Genomic DNA, 22,273 nt, shown 5'->3' with positions numbered 1-22,273 from the left:
AATATAGAAAACAGTTGAGCCATTCTCTTTTTTTATTACATTAAACTGACTTTGATTTTATTAGATATAACTTTATTGATCCTTTTTATGAAAAACAAATCCTCTGGGAAATCAGAATTTAAAAAAAAACAACAACTGATGTCATGAACATTAGTAAAATTACTCTTGAGTAGGTAATGCTTAGTTTTAGGTCAATAATTGAATGAAAACATGGTTGTTAATGTCATAAATCACACAGAAGTGCTGATTTAAATCGTCTAAATATACAATTTGAGGTCAAATTAAAATGACCTGTCATTTAGATAAACTTGTGGAAAAGTCGAATGTGAAATAAATGTGGTTCATGGTTTAACATGGTCGGTTCCTATAATGAATCAAGAGAGTTAAATTGAAAATGTATGGAAAATATTTACAATTAATTTGAGGGAGAGTGGTTTATTCTTTTCTTCACATTGTGGTTTTTATTTCTATGTTTGTGACGCCGCTTTTATGGCCACGTTGATCTGGATTAATGTGAATGTTTCCAGCTTGTAACACAATTTTGATGTCCATACATCACTGTGTTTATGTGTGTGTGACAGGTGTGAGCGTGTGTGTGTGTGTGTGACAGATACCGTGTGAGTCTCGGGAAACAATTCAAAACGGTTATTTAAATATGAAATTATTAGTATTCTTATTTTTAATAATCAAATCGTTATTTATTAAACAATAAAACCGATGAAATGTCCGATTTCTTGTGAGGGTTATTGCTGTATATCTGTGGTTAATACAAATATAAAGTAAAATAAACTGTTTTATACTACATAAAATATATTATTATTATATTATAGATATAAGAATATTTTTTCATAACCTTAAAACGTATAAAATTAAAGAATAAATGATGTATTTATTCGTCTGCCTTCATCTAACCGAGTGAGTAGCATCTTCTCTCTGCTGCTCCGACTTGTAAATGCTGCCTTTTAAACTCACGGTCTCGATTCCTTAACCTAAATCACACGCGTGTGCACGTGCACGCTCGCGCACGTGAACACACAATTGGACTGTGTATACACACACACACACACACACACATATATATCTAAAAATATAAATATATTTGTTCTTTTCTCATAAAGCTCTTCAATCTCTTTCAAGGTTCAATTTATCAAAACGTTTTTTTCTTGACTTCTTCTTGTAAAAAAAAAAGAATACTTGTTTTATTGGAGACATGAAACGGTATAAAGTGTAACGACGAGACAAAGACAGTGGACAGATCGCTGCAGCACTTCACTTGTCCGACCGACTCCCCGGCACTTGATTGACTGCAGCTCGTCTTCGTCTTGAGCTTATTTCCTCTTCCTTCTCCTTCTCCTGCTGCAACTTTTACTATCCTTCACATGCAGCTCCTTGTTCTTTGTCTTTGTGTGTGTGTGTGTGTGTGTGTGTGTGTGTGACTGATGTGTGGCTGCTGCCAGTTCTTGACTTTTTTGTTTCAGAACAATTCAAATAAGACGTGTGTGTGTGTGTAGGTGTGTGTGTGTGAGTGTACACAGGGTCCCCAGGGCTCGTACTTTTCCGGCTCCTCAACTGGAAGCCGCCTATGCTTGTATCGGATGCAAATATTTGATATTAAATGCGAGGAGAGGAATATGCGGCGATAGCGTGACTCGGGGGCCACCCGATGCCCAGAGACGCAGCCAAGGAACACGAGAGAGGCTGAATGCAAATGCTGTTGCTACAGGGATGGATGGAGGGATTGATAAAGAGTGAGAAAAAAGACAGGCCAGGTGATTTTTTTTTTTTTTTTTTTCCGCCTCCTTTTGGCAGCACGAGGGTTGTTTTTTTGTTTTTTTTCCGTGAAAGATGACGGCGTCGCTGGATTTGCATCGATGGATCTTCTTTCATGTGTTGTGCTGGGAACACCGTCCTGCCCCGCATTAATCAAATCATGACCTCTGTCCGGATCCGTCCGTCCAACGTCTTGTCAGGCTTGAGAGTTGAGCTGGTGATGAGCTCGAGAAACACTGGCTCTGGACCTTCACCTGCAGACGGTGTCAGTCGTGGGAATCCTGGAAACTGTGTTTGACTTCATCCTAAGATTGTCCAGATGTTATTGAAAGTATTTTGGTGTTTCTGTGTCGTATTATCTTGTTTTTGATCATTCTTTTGTTGATTATTTCATCTTTTCTTTTTTACTTTCTGTTTTCTTTACCGTATTATGAGGCATTTAAAATATGTAAATGTTTGTGTGAGTCACTGTAGTATTACTCCACGAGGCTCCATAGTATTACCTTGTGAGGCTATGTAGTATTATTCCACAAGGTAATGTAGTATTACTCAAGATGGCTATGTATTATTACTATTTTAGGTTACGTATTATTACTCTGCAAGGCTACACATAAATACTCTGCTGGGCTTCATTAGGCTTTGTAGTATTACTCCATGAGGATAAGTAGCATTACATCGCAAGGCTTTGTAGTATTACTCTGCCAGGCAACATAGTATTACTCTGTGAAGCTACAAGGTATTGCTCTGTAAAGTTATGTACTATTCCTTTGTTAGGCCATGTAGTATTAGTCCCTGAGTCTACGTAGTATTACTCCACGAGGCTCCGTAGTATTATTCAATTAGGCTAAATAGTATTACTCCATGAGGATACTCTGTATAATTCCGCAAGGCTCCGTAGTATTACTCCGCAAGCGTTTGTACCATTCTTCTTTTAGGCCACAGAGAATTACTCTGTGAGGCTTTGTGGTATTACTCTGTTAGGCTTAGTATTATTACTATCTGGAACTCCTGTGTTTGTTTTATGTTTATTGGCCTTTTATAGTAAATATTTTAACTGTGTATTGTTTTTGATTGTTCAAGCGCTTTTTGACCCTGGTCTAAAAAAGGCACTTTACAAATAACTATCACTTACTTTCTGCATTAGCCTATGTAGTATTACTCCGGTAGGCTACGTAGGAATAATCTTCTAGGCTATGTAGTATGACTCCATCAGCCTACATAGTATTACTCCATTAGATACGTGGTATTACTCCATGATGCTTCCTCAGTTTTGCACCGCAAGGCTGCATAGTACTACTCAGAAAGGCTTTGTAGTACTACCACGTTAGGCCAAGTGGTATTACTCCATCAGGCTACATAGTATTTACCGCTAGACTAGGTAGTATTACTCCTTCAGGCTACATAGTATTACTCCCCGAAGCTCGCTTAATGCGCCTTATAATCTAATGCGCTTTATTTATGGTAAACGACGGAAACGTTCTTTACAAGGTACTTAAACGTGCATCTGAACATCTGACGGAACTGAGTGTCCTGGGGAATAATGGAGCAGCCGGGGCCACAAACTCTTCTTTGACTTTCCTTCTCAAGTCTTCAGGGAGTCACTCTCTCGCTGCCAAGAAGAACAAACAGATATTCAGATCCATTTATCCCTTCAGCTGTAAAGTGAAACTGACGTTGGGCTCCAGTCCAATCTGGAGTTACAGAGTGTCTTACTTGTCACAGCATTTTTATTTTTTTTTTCCGCGGCAGATACTGCTGATGTCGTAGGGAGCTCTATGTGAGTGAACATGTCTCCTTAAACGTTGAAGGGCAGCAACAAAGGTCCAAAGAATGGCCCATCGGGGACCAATAAAGTTGATCTGGACCAGTGTGTTCCGTAGCTCCATCGTTGAGGCTGGAGCTGCTGGGCTCGTTCGTGATCCGGTGAACCCTTGACGGATTGAGACGGTTCGAGGTACCTGTTGGGTGTCACCGGGTCAGATGGTCTCAGGCTGTCAACAAGGTAAAAACTCTGGACCTTTTGATGAGACCAGGGACCCTGTGGGCAGCCTTATCGATATTCTGGACCAGCAGGAGGTACAACTAAGCCAAGTTTAGATGAGTCATGGTTGATCTCCATCAGGTCAAATCGAAGAAAAAATGTAAAGGGCAAAAAAAAAAGAAGATCTATAGCAATATTATTTTCACCATTCTATATTAGTACTCACTGTATAAATGTATTATAACTTATTTACTGTATATTCAAGTAAGATAGGATACAGTCGACTCCAGATTATTTAAAGTTAATGTTTGGGCAGAAGAGGAACGAGGAACGATCACAATACGTCACTAAAATTCACTGTTTCCTGTTTGTATCGTGAGCGGATTATATCGTATGAATTTGTATCGTGAGCGGATTATATCGTATCAATTTTTGTCGTGAGCGGATTATATCGTATTATTTTTTATCGTGAGCAGATTATATCATATCAATTTGTATCTTGAATGGATTATATCGTATCAATTTGCATCTTGAGAAGATAATATCGTATCGATTTATATCGTGAGCGGATTATATCGTATCATTTTGTATCGTGAGCAGATTATATCGTATTAATTTGTATCGTGATCGGATTATATCGTATCGTGAGCATATTTTATCGTATCGATTTGTATTGTGATCGGATTATATCGTATTAATTTGTATCGTGATCGGATTATATCGTATCAATTTTTGTCATGAGCGGATTATATCGTATCATTTTTTATCGTGAGCAGATTATATCATATCAATTCGTATCTTGAATGGATTATATCGTATCAATTTGCATCTTGAGAAGATAATATCGTATCGATTTATATCGTGAGCGGATTATATCGTATCATTTCGTATCGTGAGCAGATTATATCGTATTAATTTGTATCGTGAGCGGATTATATCGTATCGTGAGCAGATTATATCGTATCGATTTGTATTGTGATCGGATTATATCGTATCGTGAGCAGATTATATCGTATTAATTTGTATCGTGATCGGATTATATCGTATCGTGAGCAGATTATATCGTATTAATTTGTATCATGATCGGATTATATCGTATCGTGAGCAGATTATATCGTATCAATCTGTATCGTGAGTGGATTATATCGAATCAATTTGTATCGTGAGCGGATTATATCGTATCATTTCGTATCGTGAGCAGATTATATCGTATTAATATGTATCGTGATCGGATTATATCGTATCGTGAGCAGATTATATGGAATCAATTTGTATCGTGAGTGGATTATATCATATCAATTCTTATTGTGAGCATATTATATTTTATCAATTTGTATCATGAGCAGATTATAGCATATCAATTTGTATCGTGAGTGGATTACATCGAATCAATTTGTATCATGAACGGATTATATCGTATCAATTTGTATTGTGAGCCATTTATATCGTATTTTGAGTGAAATATATCGTATCAATTGGTCCCGTGAGCGGATTATATTGTATATATTTGTATCGTGAGCAGATTATATCGTATCAATTTGTATCGTGAGCAATTTACATCGTATCGTGAGTATATTATATCGTATCAGGTCGTATCATGAGCGGATTATATCGTATATATATTTGTATCGTGAACAGATTTTATCGTATCAATTCATATCGTGAGCGGATTTTATCATATCAATTTGTATTTTGAGAAGATTATATCGTATCAATTTGTATCATGAGCAGATTATATCGTATCGATTTGTATCGTGAGCGGATTATGTCGTATCAATTTGTATCTTGGGAAGATTATATCGTATCGATTTGTATCATGAGCAGATTATATCGTATCAATTTGTATCATGAGCGGATTATATCGTATCAATTTGTATCGTGAGCAGATTATATCGTATCAATTTGTATCGTGAGCAGATTATATCGTATCGATTTGTATCGTGAGCAGATTATATCGTATTGATTTGTATCGTGAGCAGATTATATCGTATCGATTTGTATCGTGAGCAGATTATATCGTATCAATTTGTATCGTGAGCAGATTATATCGTATCAATTTGTATCGTGAGCAGATTATATCGTATCAATTTGTATCGTGAGCAGATTATATCGTATCGATTTGTATCATGAGCGGATTATATCGTATCAATTTATATCGTGAACGGATTATATCGTATCAATTTATATCGTGAGCGGATTATATTGTATCAATTTATATCGTGAGTGGATTATATCGTATCAATTTATATCGTGAGCAAATTATATCGTATTGTGAGCGAATTATATCGTATCAATTTTTATCGTGAGCAGATTATATCGTATCGATTTATATCGTGAGCGGATTATATCGTATCAATTTGTATCTTGAGAAGATTTTATCGTATCAATTTATATCGTGAGCGGATTTTATCGTATCGATTTATATCGTGAGCGGATTATATCGTATCAATTTGTATCGTGAGCAGATTATATCATATCGATTTATATCGTGAGCAGATTATATCATATCGATTTATATCGTGAGCAGATTATATCATATTGATTTATATCGTGAGCAGATTATATCATATCGATTTATATCGTGAGCAGATTATATCATATTGATTTATATCGTGAGCAGATTATATCATATCGATTTATATCGTGAGCAGATTATATCATATCAATTTATATCGTGAGCAGTTTATTGTATCGATTTGTATCGTGAGCAGATTATATCATATTGATTTATATCGTGAGCAGTTTATTGTATCGATTTGTATCATGAGCGGATTATATTTTATCAATTCGTATCGTGAGCGGATTATATTGTACCCTGCTCACATGTAAGACCGTGGTTGTTCCTAATAACCATTATATAGATGGATTGATGCATTTATGGATAGATTAACCTTCATTGATCCTTTCAGAAAATATGTTATTATAAACTTTTTACCCAAATAGTGGCTTCTCGTGTCATGTTGAATCAGTCAGATATTTGTCTCGTAAGCGAGAGTTATAAGAAATTGTGATAATCCTTATTTTATGTTAATGACTAAGAATATTTTATTTCAATTAATTTATTACAAATTCTAAATGGAGATATTTCTGAGTTTGGTTCTGGCGTTGCATCTCATAAGGAAATCAAGGATGTTTATCAACATTGATATGATGATTATTTCTTTATATATATAATTCCTGACGTACATATTGACATAACGTACACATCACCAAGAAGCTAAAGTGACACGCTAGCTAATTTCATTAGCCCCACCCCGGACCCCCGCCTCGCCTGGCTCCTAACCTCAAGCCTCCAGTTCTCGTCTTCCCCTGGCTGCGGATTTATGTTTTTTTTTTTCTTCCCCTTTTGTTTTCCTTTCTTTCCTGAACATTTCCTCCACACAAAAGGTGCTGGCCTAGCTCTAGGGTTCCCGCACTTCCGACGTATGAAGGAGCCCTGAGAGCCGCGGCCCCTCTGTTAGTTGAAATCACTGCACAAGTGGAGCCAAATGAAGGACAGGTTTGTGCGCCCCCTCGCCGCCCCCCCGCCCGCCCCCCTGTCTTCAGAAGGTCACGTAGTATTGTTGGCTCTATGAGACAGACCCTTCCGAGAGCCACAAAGCAGAGGTTTGGCAGGACTAATGAAACTCAGAGCTACACGTTAATGATCTAAAAGACTGGGGCAAAACACTCAGCCTTCCCTTTCCGCCAGCATTCAGACGCCTCTCGATCGGGCCCTTCCGAATAATGACGAGGCACTCGGCCCGTCCACCTTTCTCCTAACCTTTGATGTCTCTTTGTCCTGCCGTCCCCCTTCCCGCTTTTCATTGCTTTATGTTTCGCAGCTGTCACTCATCTATTAAGGCAAACAGTGGGGACGGGGGACGGGGGGCGGCGGGGGGGGCGGAGAGAGTTATTGTGGTGGAGCCACAGTTTTGCTCTTTATTTCTGTTGAAAGCTCTTGAACTTGGAATTTTCTTTGGGCTGCCCATTCACCCGGCAGGATACACTTTTTTCTCTCCCTCTTCTTGCCAGCTATTGTGTCCGGATTAAAAACAAATATTTGTTCAAGAATCCACATTCTCTCCCTCCCTCCCGGAAGCTCTCCATGTCATATTTTCAGATGCGACAGTTTCTATTGGAACCTTGAGTACACAGTACAGTACTGTATGCGTCCTTTGCCGCGTCACTGTTGCTATCTGCGATTTTTTTTTTCCTTTTCTTTTGCGAGTATTACGTGTTTAAATAAATTGTGTAAAGATGACGTCAGGAATGACGGCTCTCGTTTTCATTGTTCAAACATACGATTGAACTAAACAACAGATAAAACACAACCGTATAACATGTACCCATGAACCCAAGTACTTATAGTAAGTAAGTAAGTAAGTAATATTTATTTATATAGCGCTTTTCGAGACCAGGGTCACAAAGCACCAACAAAACGGTGAACTCCCATGATTCCTTTCTACACGCTGTTCTATTTAGTGATGATTGATTGGTCGCTACAATACTGTATTCAAAATATATGTTTATGTCGCCATTGAATCGAATCCCGTTTCTTCACTCCGACCACATCCGTGACCTCAATGTGGTCGGAAACGGGAGTCGCAGTACAACAGGACTTTATTTATCTCACTTCGGAAAACCAACTGTATAAAGTTTTATCAAACACAAAACCCTGATGGGTGAGAGGTCACCTCAGTTCCTAGTGCCCCGCCCACTGTCAGAATTGATCGACAGCTGGGCGGCAAAGCGTTACGAGGACCCTTCAGGTCACCGTTACTGAGAGGGTTGTTAAGAGGGATGACCCTATGTTTGCAAATGTTGAGTTTTCAAGTTCGTAATTATAAATATATCTATTATGTAGTTTTTGTTTAAGATGCATAATACTGTGAGAATGTGGAAAAATTCCAGTTCTGGAAAGGTTTATGAAGTTAAATCAGATCTGAGGCCTCAACATGTAGTGAAAAATGTAACAATCACTCCTGCAATAAACAATGTATAATTTTTTTAAATTATAAATCTACAGTAGTGAGATGTGTTTCTATGGATCATCATGATGGTCTGTGGCTTTGCTTCTCCATGACTGGTCTTCCTGCCGTTCCGCCGCGCGGCCGTTAATTCGAAGCGAAGTCCAGAAGATGCAGAAGCAAAACCGAGAATTAAAATGATTTAAAAAGTCACTGAGCTGCAAAAAAAAAAAGAAGGAATCAGTGAACATTGAGGATGAATCATGCATCGACGATTACACCAGAGTTCTTGATGTTCACTCCAGATTGTGACGTTCTTGCACTTGCCTAAAATATCTGCTACAAAATGTAAAACGTGATTTATATAAAGAGACTTCCAATAAGAGTAAGACTTATGTTTAAGGAGAGGAATTTGGTGAAGGAAATGAAACCAAAGGTATTTAAGATGTATTTAAACCGAATTAACGGAATAAAATCCATACTACAAGTGAAGACTTGTGCGAGATCCCGGCGATAACTGAGGACGAGAGGATACAGTCGACTCCAGCAGCTAATGGTTGGACATATTTTGGTTTCAAATCAAATTAAACAGTTACTTATTCTGCAATACTGGAGGAAAGTACTTGACATGTATCCTGCAGTATCACATACGATCTTTTACAGTATATTGTGTCATTTTCTCTATATTGTAATTCGTAGTAGTTTTAGTTCTACTATAAGTTATGAATTTTTTTATTCATTCGGCAGTGGGTAAGTTGTCCCAGCAGCAAGTTGACAGTAGAAAAATAAATAGAAATGGATTAATACGAGTTAATATGAGATAAAAAAAAACTGAATAAAAAAAAAAATGATATTAATATAAAAGTAATATAATAAAACCAAATAATATGAGAGTAAATAATAAAACAAATGTTATAATAAGACATTAGACTTCAGAAGAGATTACAATGAGACTAAATGTTAAATATAGTTTGATAGATATACGTTTTGTCGCCCACAACCTTGAATATTTTGGGCTCTTTCATGATTGATGATTGCGTTTTAAACCTCAGATACACACCATGAGTATTTTATAAGTACATGCAGCACGATGAAGAAGTGGATTGTGCTGTAGTAAGTGTGTTTATGTTCTTCTTTTATGTTTTTTTTTCCAGCTAAACTCGGCAACCAGGACTACAACAACTTCAGCAACAACACCATGGGAAACCCTCGCCTGTCGCCTCTTCCCAGCCTCACCATCCTGCTGCCCCTCGCCCAGATCAAGCAGCCCATGACCCTGGGCACCATCACCAAACGCACCGGGTGAGTCCCGCACATTGTCTTTTTTTTCTTTCCATTTTCGAGTCTGAGGTCCGGACCTTTTAACCCTCCCGTGAAAACCTTTGCAACGAACTTTCCTATAGAATCTCAAAGACACCCTTCATTGAAATCATGTAGTTTTAAGACCTTGGGATCCACTCGACCATTTCCATACTGGAACAGGTGGCTCCACGAATAAAGGTGGATTTTAATATTTAAATCCAAATGTCATTTTCATGCTCGGTTTGAATGGGAAATGCTTGAGCGACTCACAGACGTGTGGGGAAGGATTCGTCCTTGCGTGATATTCGATAAGTCAACTTGGAGACGAGAACGCCGAGCTGTTGATGGAAAAAACAGCGTCGGGACTTTTGTCGCGTCAATTAAACGACCGGCGAAGTTCATTTGATTTGTAAAGCAGATCGCGCTGGACGGAGGGTTCTTGTGTTTCTCAGGAGGACCTGCAGGTCCAACGTCACACCGGAGTACGCGTTTTAGACGATCCTAATCCTCCGCAGGCAAATGTTTGTGTTGAGGTTTTGAAATGGAGTTTAACTAAAGATTACAAATGTGTGTCTTTTTCCATATATATAAAATAATAAATTATAAAACAAATGAAGCAATTGTGATGTTCCTAATCAATAAAATGCATTTAACATGTAATATTAATGAATATATAAAAAAAATATATATGTCAAAATTCCAATACGATTTTTGTAACTTCCCACAAGTGTTTTGAAGTAGTATTTCTTCCCGAGGCCTTATAATAATACTACGAAGCCTCACAGAGAAATACTACGAAGACTCACAGAATAATACTTAAAAGCCTCACAGTGTAATACTATGAAGTCTCACAAAGTAATACTATGAAGGCTCACAAGAGTAATACTGCTAAGGTTCAAAGAGTAATACTGCCAAGTGTCACAGAGTAATACTTCAAAGCCTCACAGAGTAATACTACGAAGCTTCACATAGTAATACTACGAAGTCTCACAGAGTAATACTACGAAGGCTCATAGAGTAATACTACGAAGCCTCACATAGTTATACTATGAAAGCTCATAGAGTAATACTACGAAGCTTCACAGAGTAATACTACGAAGCCTCACAGAGTTATACTACGAAGCCTCCAAGAGTAATACTATGTGTAACATTATGAACTATAAAGAAGATGCTAACATGAAACACTATTTATTTAACATCCTTCTCAAGATTCATTATTCAGTGAAACATTTAATTAAATTAAACTTTCTATGATGAGAACAAACTCTAATCACACTCCTATGCAATATTGGATTATTTTTTTAATGGTCTAAGAGTCGAACAGAAGACACAGTAAAGATGCAACTTGTAGCTAAAAATATGTTTCTTGATTATTTTTTGTAAGTAAGGTAAGGTAAAACTTTATTGATCCCTCAGGAGGTCTCCTTCGGAAAATTATTTCAAAGAAGGAACAAGTTACATGTGTCTGTGTGTCACTGGGTTCTGAAGACCCTCAGGACCATGTAGTTGATACAGTCATGAGCTGTGTCTCACATCGCATACTAGCGTACTAAAAGTTAGTATTTTTAGTGCGTGAGTGCGTTTCAATTCTTAGTATGCGAAATTTAGTGCGCCATGCACACTAAATTGGCGTACTAACACGCCCACAAAACTGAGTATGGTTCGATGGACACTAACCACACTAAACAGCCGCCATCTTAGTGACGTTTTAAACGGAAGTTACGTCATATATAAATGCATATATATGCATATACTTACAGGTGCATTTTCCGCAGCAGTAGGAGGATAAACACGTCTTCGCTGCTGATACCAGCTTAAATATCGCGATTATTTAGATTCTCATATTTTTTCTTTATTTCTTTTTCCAAACTTGCAAAACGTGCTGCCAGCAGGTGTCGATAGCGTTCAAACAGCTGGTTGAAACATCGTTAAATAGAAGTAGAAGAAGAAGCTGTCATGTGATTTCCGGTTAGTGTGTAGCAGCAGTGTTTGATTTGAGACATACTATCTGTGGAGAATTTGCGTACTAGTTAGTACGTACACTAAACTGATGCATACTAACTTCTAGTATACTAAGAGTAGTATGCGATTTGAGACACAGCAATGCACCGAGCTGATCTCATGTATCTTCCCTGATGTATGGACTTTAGAAACTTGTTTTATTTGACCCCCCTCTCTCGACCTTGCAGAGACTACTTGACCCCCTCATATCCACCCATTGATTTGTAGCCCCCCGAACACTGATGCATGCTGACGTACAGCTGTGCAGTCTGATCCTGCATCACTTCCTCGACACAGACATTCAGGAAAGGTAGCAGGTTTACCCCCCCAGAGTTGGAGGTGATATCATATGTTTTCACGCTATTCCTCCAGTGTTGTACCAAAGCACCATCTGTCTGACTCTGTGTTGCTTTTTTTTTTCCTCTTCATGGCTGTGTGTGTGAACGAGACAAAGAGAGAGTGCAGCGTCCAGCAGCTGTATTTACACCTGTATGAGCAGATCCCTGTTGGCAGGGCGGCTGCGGAACACACCAGCTGCTTAACCTACATTCACCAGCAGCAGCCTGTGTGTGTGAAACATGTCGTCACACACACTCCTGCGCTCACTTCATCCTGAGATTTTTCACTTGTTACCCCAAAGTCTGAGCGGGAGGAAGGGGTTCGACTCGGAGTCTAGATCAGCCTCTGCTACTAATATTGATAATAATATGAATACAATTTACATCTACTGATGTCAAAGGGCAACACGGTAAAAACAAGTATTATCACAATACACAAAACCGAAAAGGAAATTCTTGGCTGAAAATTGGAAACCAAAAACCACGTTACCAAGAGAACCGAAACAAGCGGTGCAGCGAAAGTTGACAGACATCATGTTTCCTTTCCTGGAGTCTTTCCATTAAGTGAACCGTGTTCATTTATTTATCGTGTTGACAGATATGTAGGCCACATTTTGTGTCATCAAAAATCTTGTTTTTGGTCTTTTGGCCAAAATCAGAAAATGCGCTTTCAGTGGCAAAAAAGTTTGCTGCATCACCATTTAAAACAATAAAACATCACATTTAAAACAATTGGTTTTAAGACAATATATAAAAAGTCTAAAAGGTAGAAGTAAAAGTTTTACTCAATAGAAATTTCCTCAGAATCCATCGGGCTCCAGAATATGAATTTTTAAGTTCTGATTTGACACCATTAAGATCCTGGTACTTTTTACCTGGTGCTTAAAGAAAATCTCTTCATTATTTTGCAGTTTTTCTGCAAAAGATAACCATGTTAGCCTCTTGGCTAATGTGAATGGAGTCACTGATTTTAAATACTACTTGATCTGCTTGATCTTGATCGATGTATAAGGTCTGCATATTGACAAGAATCTGGCAACAAGTATCACGATACAGGGGCAACAATACAATATATTGCAACACTGTAGTAACAAGGATATATTTGCAGTATTGTCGAGTACTTGAATCTGGTGTTGCAGAATTTACAGACCACATGACTCTTGACGAAGTCGTAACTGTCGTTTGTTTTGAAACCAAAATATGTCCAAGCTTTAAAAAGCTGCTGGAGTCGACGGTATCCTCTCGTCCTCAGTAATCACAGAGATCTCGTGGGAATGTATTCCTCCTTCACTAATCCACACAGTCTTTTCAGATCATGATATGATTTGATACAATATAATAAGCTCACTATACGATTTGATACGATATAAATCGATACACTTGCATTATTTTCATAACAATTAGAGGAAACTGAATTTTAGTGACATCTTGTAATTGTTTCCTCTTGTTTAAATCGGTAGAACTGAAAGCTAAAACATGTCCGAACATTAGCTTTAACGCTACTGGAGGCGATTGTATCCTCTCGTCCTCAGTTATCGCCAGCATCTCGCACGATTTCTCTGTTCCTTTGGCTGAAGAGGACACAATGACTGCTGCCATCTAGTGCCCCAGAAGTTTAATTGCAACACAAAAATTAACAAACACTTTTTACACACTTTTTTGAATTATAAATGACTAATTAAGTATAATAAAAATAAAACATGATTTAAAAGACAGAAAAAAAAGAAGCCAAGTCAAGTTTAATCCCACTTTGGCAAACTTTGTCGTGGCTGGGATTCGGATGAACTGAACTCCAAGAACATTTCTCCCAAGTTAATTCTAAAGGGGGCTCCCTTGGCCTCCGCAACTGTCAGGACTTAATCTTTGATAAAGATGATGGGAAAGGACGGCCGGCTCCCGGGACCGACGACGTGTTCCCGCCGTGGCCAAAGTTCAACGAGGACAGCTTTAACATGTCAAAAAGCCTGTCAGTGTCAAATTGGGGATTAAAGGAGCAGACAAACATTCGTGCACTCATCCCAGCGACACACTTCAGCAGAGAGACAAATGAAAATCCAAATGCAAAAAAAGACCTGCCACACACACACACACACAAACACACACAAACACTGCTAAGAAATAAATTCTACTGATGGCATTTGGAGGGAAAGAACGGAGAGAGTGTAGGAGAGGTCATGAGAGACAAGAGAAAGGATGAATCTGACCTCGTGACCTCTCGCAGATGTGCCGTCAGATTACTGTAATACGTGTGCAAGAGGGGAAAATATTGTCTTAGAGCACCGGGCTTTTGAAGGGGTTTATAGTTGCATCACGGACACAAACGTGATCTGATAACTTTTTGCTAATAATGTGTCAAATAATGATGTTTTTCTTTGGCTTGGTTTGAGTCGTACCATATTTTCTCAAATATATCCCTTTTTTTTATTACTGTGTAATGCATGTTTCCATTCTTAATTTAAATTAATGCATTAAACAATTAGCTTTAATCCAAAGATACTTATATCAAGTACAATAAGTAATCCATCCAACCATTCACACTGATGGGAGTAGGCCGCGACGTAGTATTAGATTGAAGTCGTAGGAGAATACCCTACGAGATTAAAGTCGTATAAAAGGCTTTATTACGAAATGAAAGTCGTAGAGAATACTTTATTACGATAATAAAGTCGTAGAAAAATAATTTATTACGAGATACAAGTGGTACAAAATACTTTATTATGAGATTAAAGTCTTACAAAATACTTTATTACCATATTAAAGTCATAGGAAAATACTTTATCACAAGATTGAAATCGTAGGGAAATACTTTATTACGAGATTAAAGTCATAAGAAAATACTTTATGAGATTAAAGTTGTACAAAATACTTTATCAGATTAAAGTCATACAAAATACATTATTACGATATCAATGTCTTAGGAAAATACTTTGTTACGAGATTAAAGTCTTGGATGAAATACACTATTACGAGATTAAAATCGTATCAAATGCTTTGTTACGACTTTATTACAAGATTAAAGTCTTTGGGAAATACTTTATTACGAGATCAAAGTCATTGGAAAATACTTAATTTTATTATGAGATTAAAGTAATCGGAAAATACTTTATTTTATTATGAGATTAAAGTCATAGGAAAATACTTTAGTATATATACTTAAGATTAAAGTCTATTTTTTACGACTTTAATTTCTACAACTTTAATCTCGTAGTAAAATTTTTAAAAAAAATACTGGGACTATTACTACCCATACTGTGTAATACACATTTAAATTAGTAATTTACATTGATGGCATTTCTTTTAAACTCTTTTTGTTGACTATACAAGAAGATAAAAAAGATATGCAAAATTAAAGTAGAATAACTTCAAAAAACACTGTAGTTTGAAAAAAGTGCTTCCACTTTAGTTGTTGTTTTATTTTCACTTTGTTTTCCCTGGTATTCAGTCCTGAGGTTGACAACCTGCCACTCTGGAGCTGCTTGAAGGTCTGTCAGCATCTTGATTCGGCTCCTGTTGTTCAGAGAAAAGTGAATAAATATTATTTCATTCATCTTCAATCAATGTTATTTTTACTCACTTGATGAATGGAGATGCACATCACATGTAGCCAACAGACATATCTCAGTTTGATGTTAAACTAGCAAAAGATAAATCTGAGAAGAGAGAAGCCTGAACTGGAAAAGCACAAATCCAGATAGTCGCCTGCACATTACGGCAAGAGAGGGAGTTCCTGGAATGATTAAATGTCCGTCCGCGGAACATCTAATCCTTCCTGGAGAGTAAAGGTTTAACCCCTCTGTAGCTGTTCTGAAAAAAAGAAGAAAAAAGGATGCTGAACATTTTCTCTCGGTTTAAGCGAGGTTGTAAAATCACACACATTAATCATCAAATGTATTGCTTTTTATTGTGTCATGGTCACAATACAAATAAAGTTTATATGAAGGGAAATAATACAAATCTTGTCAATTCCACTGAATGTTGATCCATTAGTGTTTTATATGATTGCATCTAGATTTACAGACCGAACCAGATCTCTGATATATCATGTCCTTTATTTACCACTCGTTTGACAAATCCAGCATCATCTGTTCATTTTGAGAGAATCTGGCAAAATACAAGGATCGTTAAACCTTTCAAAGCATCATATTCCTGCCATATTGGTCTCTCTGGGTGTGATTTCACAACAGTCTTTATTACATTTTTTAAATTGAGTTTGATATATACGTACATACAAAGCTAATTTAAGCTAAGGTGCACTTAAAATCCCTCAATTTTCTCCAAAATTGTCTCCTCATTTTAATCTGGTGCGCCTTATGTATGAATCCTGATGTACTTGCTGACTTCGAACCAACCTTATGAGGTACATGCTGTCACTTTCTGTGGCCAAAATGTTTGTCTCAAAACACATAAATGTTCATGTTGATATGATAACCTTTCAAGTGTTTAGGGTTAAAGTAAGGAACAGATCATGGATGTCAAGGAAAGAAAGCTGATAACAAACGAAAAGAGATTGAATATAGACTCATAAAATACTCATAATTCCTGTAATGGACAGTTTATAATACAGGTATGACGGGTAACATACCCATCAGTGCTTGTGTCGGATCAGGGAAATGTGAGTTCTTCTACTAGAGCAGGTCAGAATTCTGGCTTCAGAGTTTTGTATTAACTGCAGGCGAGACAGATCCTTCTTGTTTAGACATTAAATTTAACTGTTACAATAGTCTAAACGTTAAAACACAAATACATGGACTATAAGCTCAAAATCGTGATATGACAAGTTTAGAGATTTTTCTCAGTTGAAGGTAAACTTTCGTAGAACCTCCTGATTCCAGATTGATTTGTGGTGGTTTTGAATTGGATCAAATATTCAATCCCACTCCTGGGATTAAGAGTACTCTCTGTTGTTGTTATTTTTATCAGTATTATTATTGTTGTTGTTTTTGTTGAACTTCAGATAGTTTGTGACCCGAACTTTCTTCTATGTGCGACTCAATGTCTCTTATATAATTTTAAATAAAACACAGTCACTGGCCTGAGCGAGTCGCTTTGGGAATTCACCGCTTTTCACCCATCACTCTCCCACTGGTGTCCATCCATTTACTCAGCTGGACGTACATATGTGGCCTCGGTAGGTTCAATAGGCCTCGCAAAAACCCCCCCCCTCAACCACCCAACCCGACCCCCAGTTGCTTTACATTAAGTGGGAGGTTGTTTTTTTTTCCTCCCTCTCTCTCTTTCCTCACCATTACACCGACCGTGAAGATGATTTGTCAATGTACGCTCCACAAGTAAGACATCCCTGGGCCAATTGTTGCTCCCCCGTCTCCTGGCGGACCATTACTCCACACGGCCGTGAACCGAGACTAATTGGAGACAGCGTGCAATCATCGGGAGGGCTCGCGTGGATGCAGAGGACCTGATGGAGGCCGGGGCCTCGGATGGGCTTCTTCTTTGGCCGCTGATCATGTTTACCCCGATGAGGCGAGTCCGAAACGTTACCAATCTGACCTTTTAGGATGAACCCGGTGTGTTGTCAATTATTGATGAAGCGTGAACGGAGGTACTGACAAGTATCTTTGCATTGAGAAAAAACACTTTATTTTAAGATTCAGTGATGAGTACGGGATGTACGAAAATATCGATTCGGAGATATATCGCAATATTCCACGATACTGTATCAATATTCTTACTTTACGGTTTATACTTCAATAATTTGTGTGTAAATGTAAATAATTACTTTGTTTTTCAATTAACATGCTAAAATGAATGCCGTTGGTTAATTTTTCTGTTGCAATTATACTTCCGGCCGCTAGATGGCAGCAGTCATTACGTCCCCCGCAGCTAAACTAACTTTGCAATCTTTCGACGACTGTGGACGAGAGGATACAGTCGACTCCATTATCTTTTTTAAGATGATGTTTTGAGATATTTTGTTTCCAAATCAAATAAAAGCAGTTACTTCACCAAGAGTCATGCAAACTGTATATTCTGCAATATCGGAAGGAAGTACTCAGGCAATACTACAGTATAACAATATATATATATTTATATATATACACGTATATATTGCTATATTTTGTGTCGTTGTCCATATATTGTGATTCGTAATTTATAGCCAGATTCTTGCCAATGCATAATTTTGACTTTGTTGCCTTTAATAAATGTCAGTGAAAACAATAAAGAAAATTCCCCAAAAAATGCGAGAAAAAAAAAACCTACTGCTAAGGAAATATATAAACTATAACAGAAAGAAACAGGCAAGTCTAAGTACAACAAGTAGTGCCAGCCCATGTACAGTGTAGTACAAAAGTAAAAGTAGACCTTTTGTGCAAATTCAAGTACATCTGGTTATTTGTATCTTCACTATACTGTTTTAAAAGAAAATCCTTTTGTGTTAGGACTCATGTATGTATTATGTCTACTCTATTCTGCCACTTAAAGTACAGTTGAACCTTGTTTATTACAGAGATTGTTTTCTGTTGCTTTAAAGAAAATCAATAAATTACTGACTGTTTTTTTTTTTGTTTAAACATTTGTATTTATTAGCATTTACTTGAGAATACAAACTAAACATGGCACATTAAGTACCATACAATTCAACAACCCTCTCTGTAACGGTGACCGGAAAAGCTCCTTTGCCGCCCAGCCAAATAAAAAGGACAGCTGTCAATCACTTTGGACATAGCAACACAGACGTATAATTTATATATCGCTTTTTGAGGGACCAATCAGAAATGTGTAGAGAGGCATCATGGGATTCCACTGTTTTGTCGGCACCTTAAGAAAGGTGGGTATTTCCAGTACAAACATTTATCCCCAGAGTATTTGTTACTGTATTTGAAAACATTTTGACATTTTTTTTAAGTAATACACTTGACTCAAGTTTCTTGTCGTCCCTCCGAATGAAAAGGAGAAGTTGTGATAAGACATATGTCCACGTGGGAAGAGAGGAAAAAAAAAAAGAAAGTGCATCTGTCAAATATATGAAATCTCAGCTCGGACAGATGAATCAATGAGCCGTCCAGCAGGTTTTCAAATCCATCTCGGCGCCGAGACATTCTGTTTCCTGCAGTGTGTGTGTGTGTGTGTGTGTGTGTGTGTGTGTGTGTGTGTGTGTGTGTGTGTGTGTGTGTGTGTGTGTGTGTGTGTGTGTGTGTGTGTGTGTGTGTGTGTGTGTGTGTGTGTGTGTGTGTGTGTGTGTGTGTGTGTGTGTGTGTGTGTGTGTGTTGTACACTTAAGCAGACACGTCAAAGAGCATGTAATGTGGCGTGTGTTTGCTCAAGTGTTCTACTTTAATAATGCCTTTTCCGTCTATCTCTGTACCCCCTACCCCCCCCCCCCCCACACCCACCACCCTCGCCCCCCCCATCCTCTTACCCTAATGCCGACCGCCCCCTCCTCGTGAAGACCTTACCTCTTTGGGGCGGGATGTTTTGCCATTAAAACTCCATGGTGAGTTTCCTTCTCTTGGCAGCATGCGATTGTATCGTCGCCCACCCCTCCATCCCTCCCTCACCCCCCAGTCTGTCTTGTGTCTCTTCATTCCAGTGCGTACAGGATTATCCCTTCTTTTTTTTTGCACTTTTTTTTTTTACTTGTTCCGAGGCGACATAGCTGCTTGTCAACAGCGTCCTGTGAAATAAGACGCTCACTTGCAGGCTTAATTACGACGGTAACTCTCGAAGAGATGATTGAGCCGCTCAATTAAGACGACTCGTCTCCGGCCCGAGCTTCGGCTGACTTTAGTAAAATGAATCGCATGTGGTGCTCCTGGGTCTCTGGTTTCCTCGTCTCTTCTAGGCATTCTCTTCTTTCCCCCCCGCCTTAATCTTAATCTGGATGGCATGATGACTTCAGAGCATAAACTTTTCGAAAGTATACTTCATTAGCATCAGAATTCTGACCCTTGACAACTCTTTACTGAAGGATGCAAAAAAGCAGTGACTTTCCATTTAATTCCTATGTAGTAGTTTAGACACGAATATAAATAAAAACATCCTAAAGAGCAATTTATACGTCTTTCAATTATTGAAGTCTTCCTCTCCAAGATGCAGTAAGTCCCTCATCATGACCATGTTTCCAACTTATTACTTTATTAAGTTCTTCCACGTCTGAAATCCCGGCAAACAAGAGGTTACAAGAGCGGAGTCTGTTACAACGTAATAATGGCTTCACTCCTCCTCCAGCCAGCTGTTATCCAGCACTGCTTTGTTTATACAACGAGTCTCTTGGAGGTGGATACTTCTGGGATTGATGACGCGCAGTGACAAACATTGATGCTTTACCGATCACAGCAGAGTTGTTGTGGTTATGGCAAACAAGATGTAATCTCCAGAAAAACAAAGTGTTTTCAGTCGGTGGGGCTTAAGATCATTTTCTAATGTCAGTATTTGAATGAAAAGAGAGTTTTGTACAGAAACTGATTATACAATAGAGTCACACATCTATTTAAGACACTAAAATCAACACATTAGTTAGTTCCTTACCTCTCAGCAACCGTTTTAGTAACGGTGACCTAAATAGTAAGTAAGTAAGTAATATTTATTTATATAGCGCTTTTCCAGACCAGGGTCACAAAGCGCTTTAACAATCAAAACAATACTCAAAAAAGTATATACTTTAAAGATCAAGATAATACTGAGAACAACACAGGCTCCTATACACACAAATAGCTCCTATAATGCTTTGCCGCCCAGCCATAATCAAGACGTTAGTTGCCCTTTAAATAAGAATGACATATAAATGACTAATTTATCAATATCAGCAATATTAAATGTTTATATAATATTACATAATATTTATATATAGATATGTACACAATATAGATTTTGTTCAAATTTGACATATTTACATTTTGATATAAATTAAGAAACTGAAATTCTGGAAATATTTCTAAACATTATGTAATGAAAATTGTTTAAATTTCATCAAAATTGGACTCGAATCGAATGTTTAAATATGTTTCCCTTCATCTCCATCTGATGAAGCTTCAATAATTACAGTAAATATGAGAAGCACGTTAAAGTTAAAACATCAAATATTTTACAAGAAGTGTTTTTGTTGTTTGTAATACAATTTTCTAACTGGTATTTTAAAGTATTTTATTTAACTTGTTCCTATATTGTTTTTAAACGTTGTATTTTTTTATTTGAAGATTCCATGCCTTGACTTGAATCAACATGCAGTATTTAATTCAGTCCATCAAAAAATAAAAATATTTATACGGACATAACGGCCTCAAAGCTTTGTTTTGAAAGAATAAATGGTTGTTTATTTGCGTTGATTTCATCCGGCCTTCCTCTCCGGCCATGAATGAAGATCATGAGCGAGTCCTCGGCAGAAACGACGTCCACATGCTTCTTTTTAGCTCCATGTCCAGCTTAAGTGAGCTCATCTTGTTTACTGGCGGAACCCTGAAGACTAACTGGATAAGCAGCTGGACTTCCACCCCTTCAGAGGCGCCTCACGTTAGCTCTGGACGCAATAACGCAAGAGGACTTTGATGGTTGATGTCGCAGATTGAATTATGCCCTTGAGGAAAAGCTATTAGCTCTGTCAAAAGTCTTCATTTGTTAAATTAAAAGTGGAAATGACATGTGAGTACTCTATTGAGGGAATTAAGTTTCAAACAAAATGGATTTCTGTCGCTGTTCAAAGGCAACATCCCCCCCCCCCACGAATAAAGAGGTTTATAGAGGCACGAGAACATAGTGTATCAGATATAGCGTATCGACGTCTTTATTTTATTCTTAATATTATCTTTATTTGAATCGTCTGAGAAAAAAAGCTCAGTTTCGCTTGTTATTTATTATCAGTTTGCTCATGATTTTACCATCAGTTCTGGTGAAAGATGGGTTGTGAAGTGAGACTCTGACTGATTGTGTGTGTGTGTGTGTGTGTGTGATCAAGATTGTGTTCTTTTTTTCCATGCT

At 37.7% G+C, this 22,273-nt stretch overlaps 1 protein-coding gene across 2 annotated transcripts in view; it reads left to right on the top strand.

Annotated features, from left to right (window-relative positions):
- The window catches only part of bcas3 (BCAS3 microtubule associated cell migration factor), a 339,719-nt gene that overhangs the window by 63,675 nt on the left and 253,771 nt on the right, over positions 1–22,273 (top strand). For both annotated transcript variants that reach the window (XM_087795199.1, XM_087795200.1), the window contains exon 16: positions 9,855–10,002. In XM_087795199.1, the coding sequence (XP_087651325.1) occupies positions 9,855–10,002 (148 nt within the window). The remainder of the gene's footprint in view (positions 1–9,854; positions 10,003–22,273) is intronic.

The sequence above is a fragment of the Callionymus lyra genome, chromosome 7 (assembly GCF_982586985.1).
Source record: "Callionymus lyra chromosome 7, fCalLyr1.hap1.1, whole genome shotgun sequence".
NCBI lineage: Eukaryota > Metazoa > Chordata > Actinopteri > Syngnathiformes > Callionymidae > Callionymus > Callionymus lyra.
The sequence above is the reverse complement of the archived record's forward strand: the minus strand, read 5'-3'. Positions and strand labels throughout refer to the sequence as shown.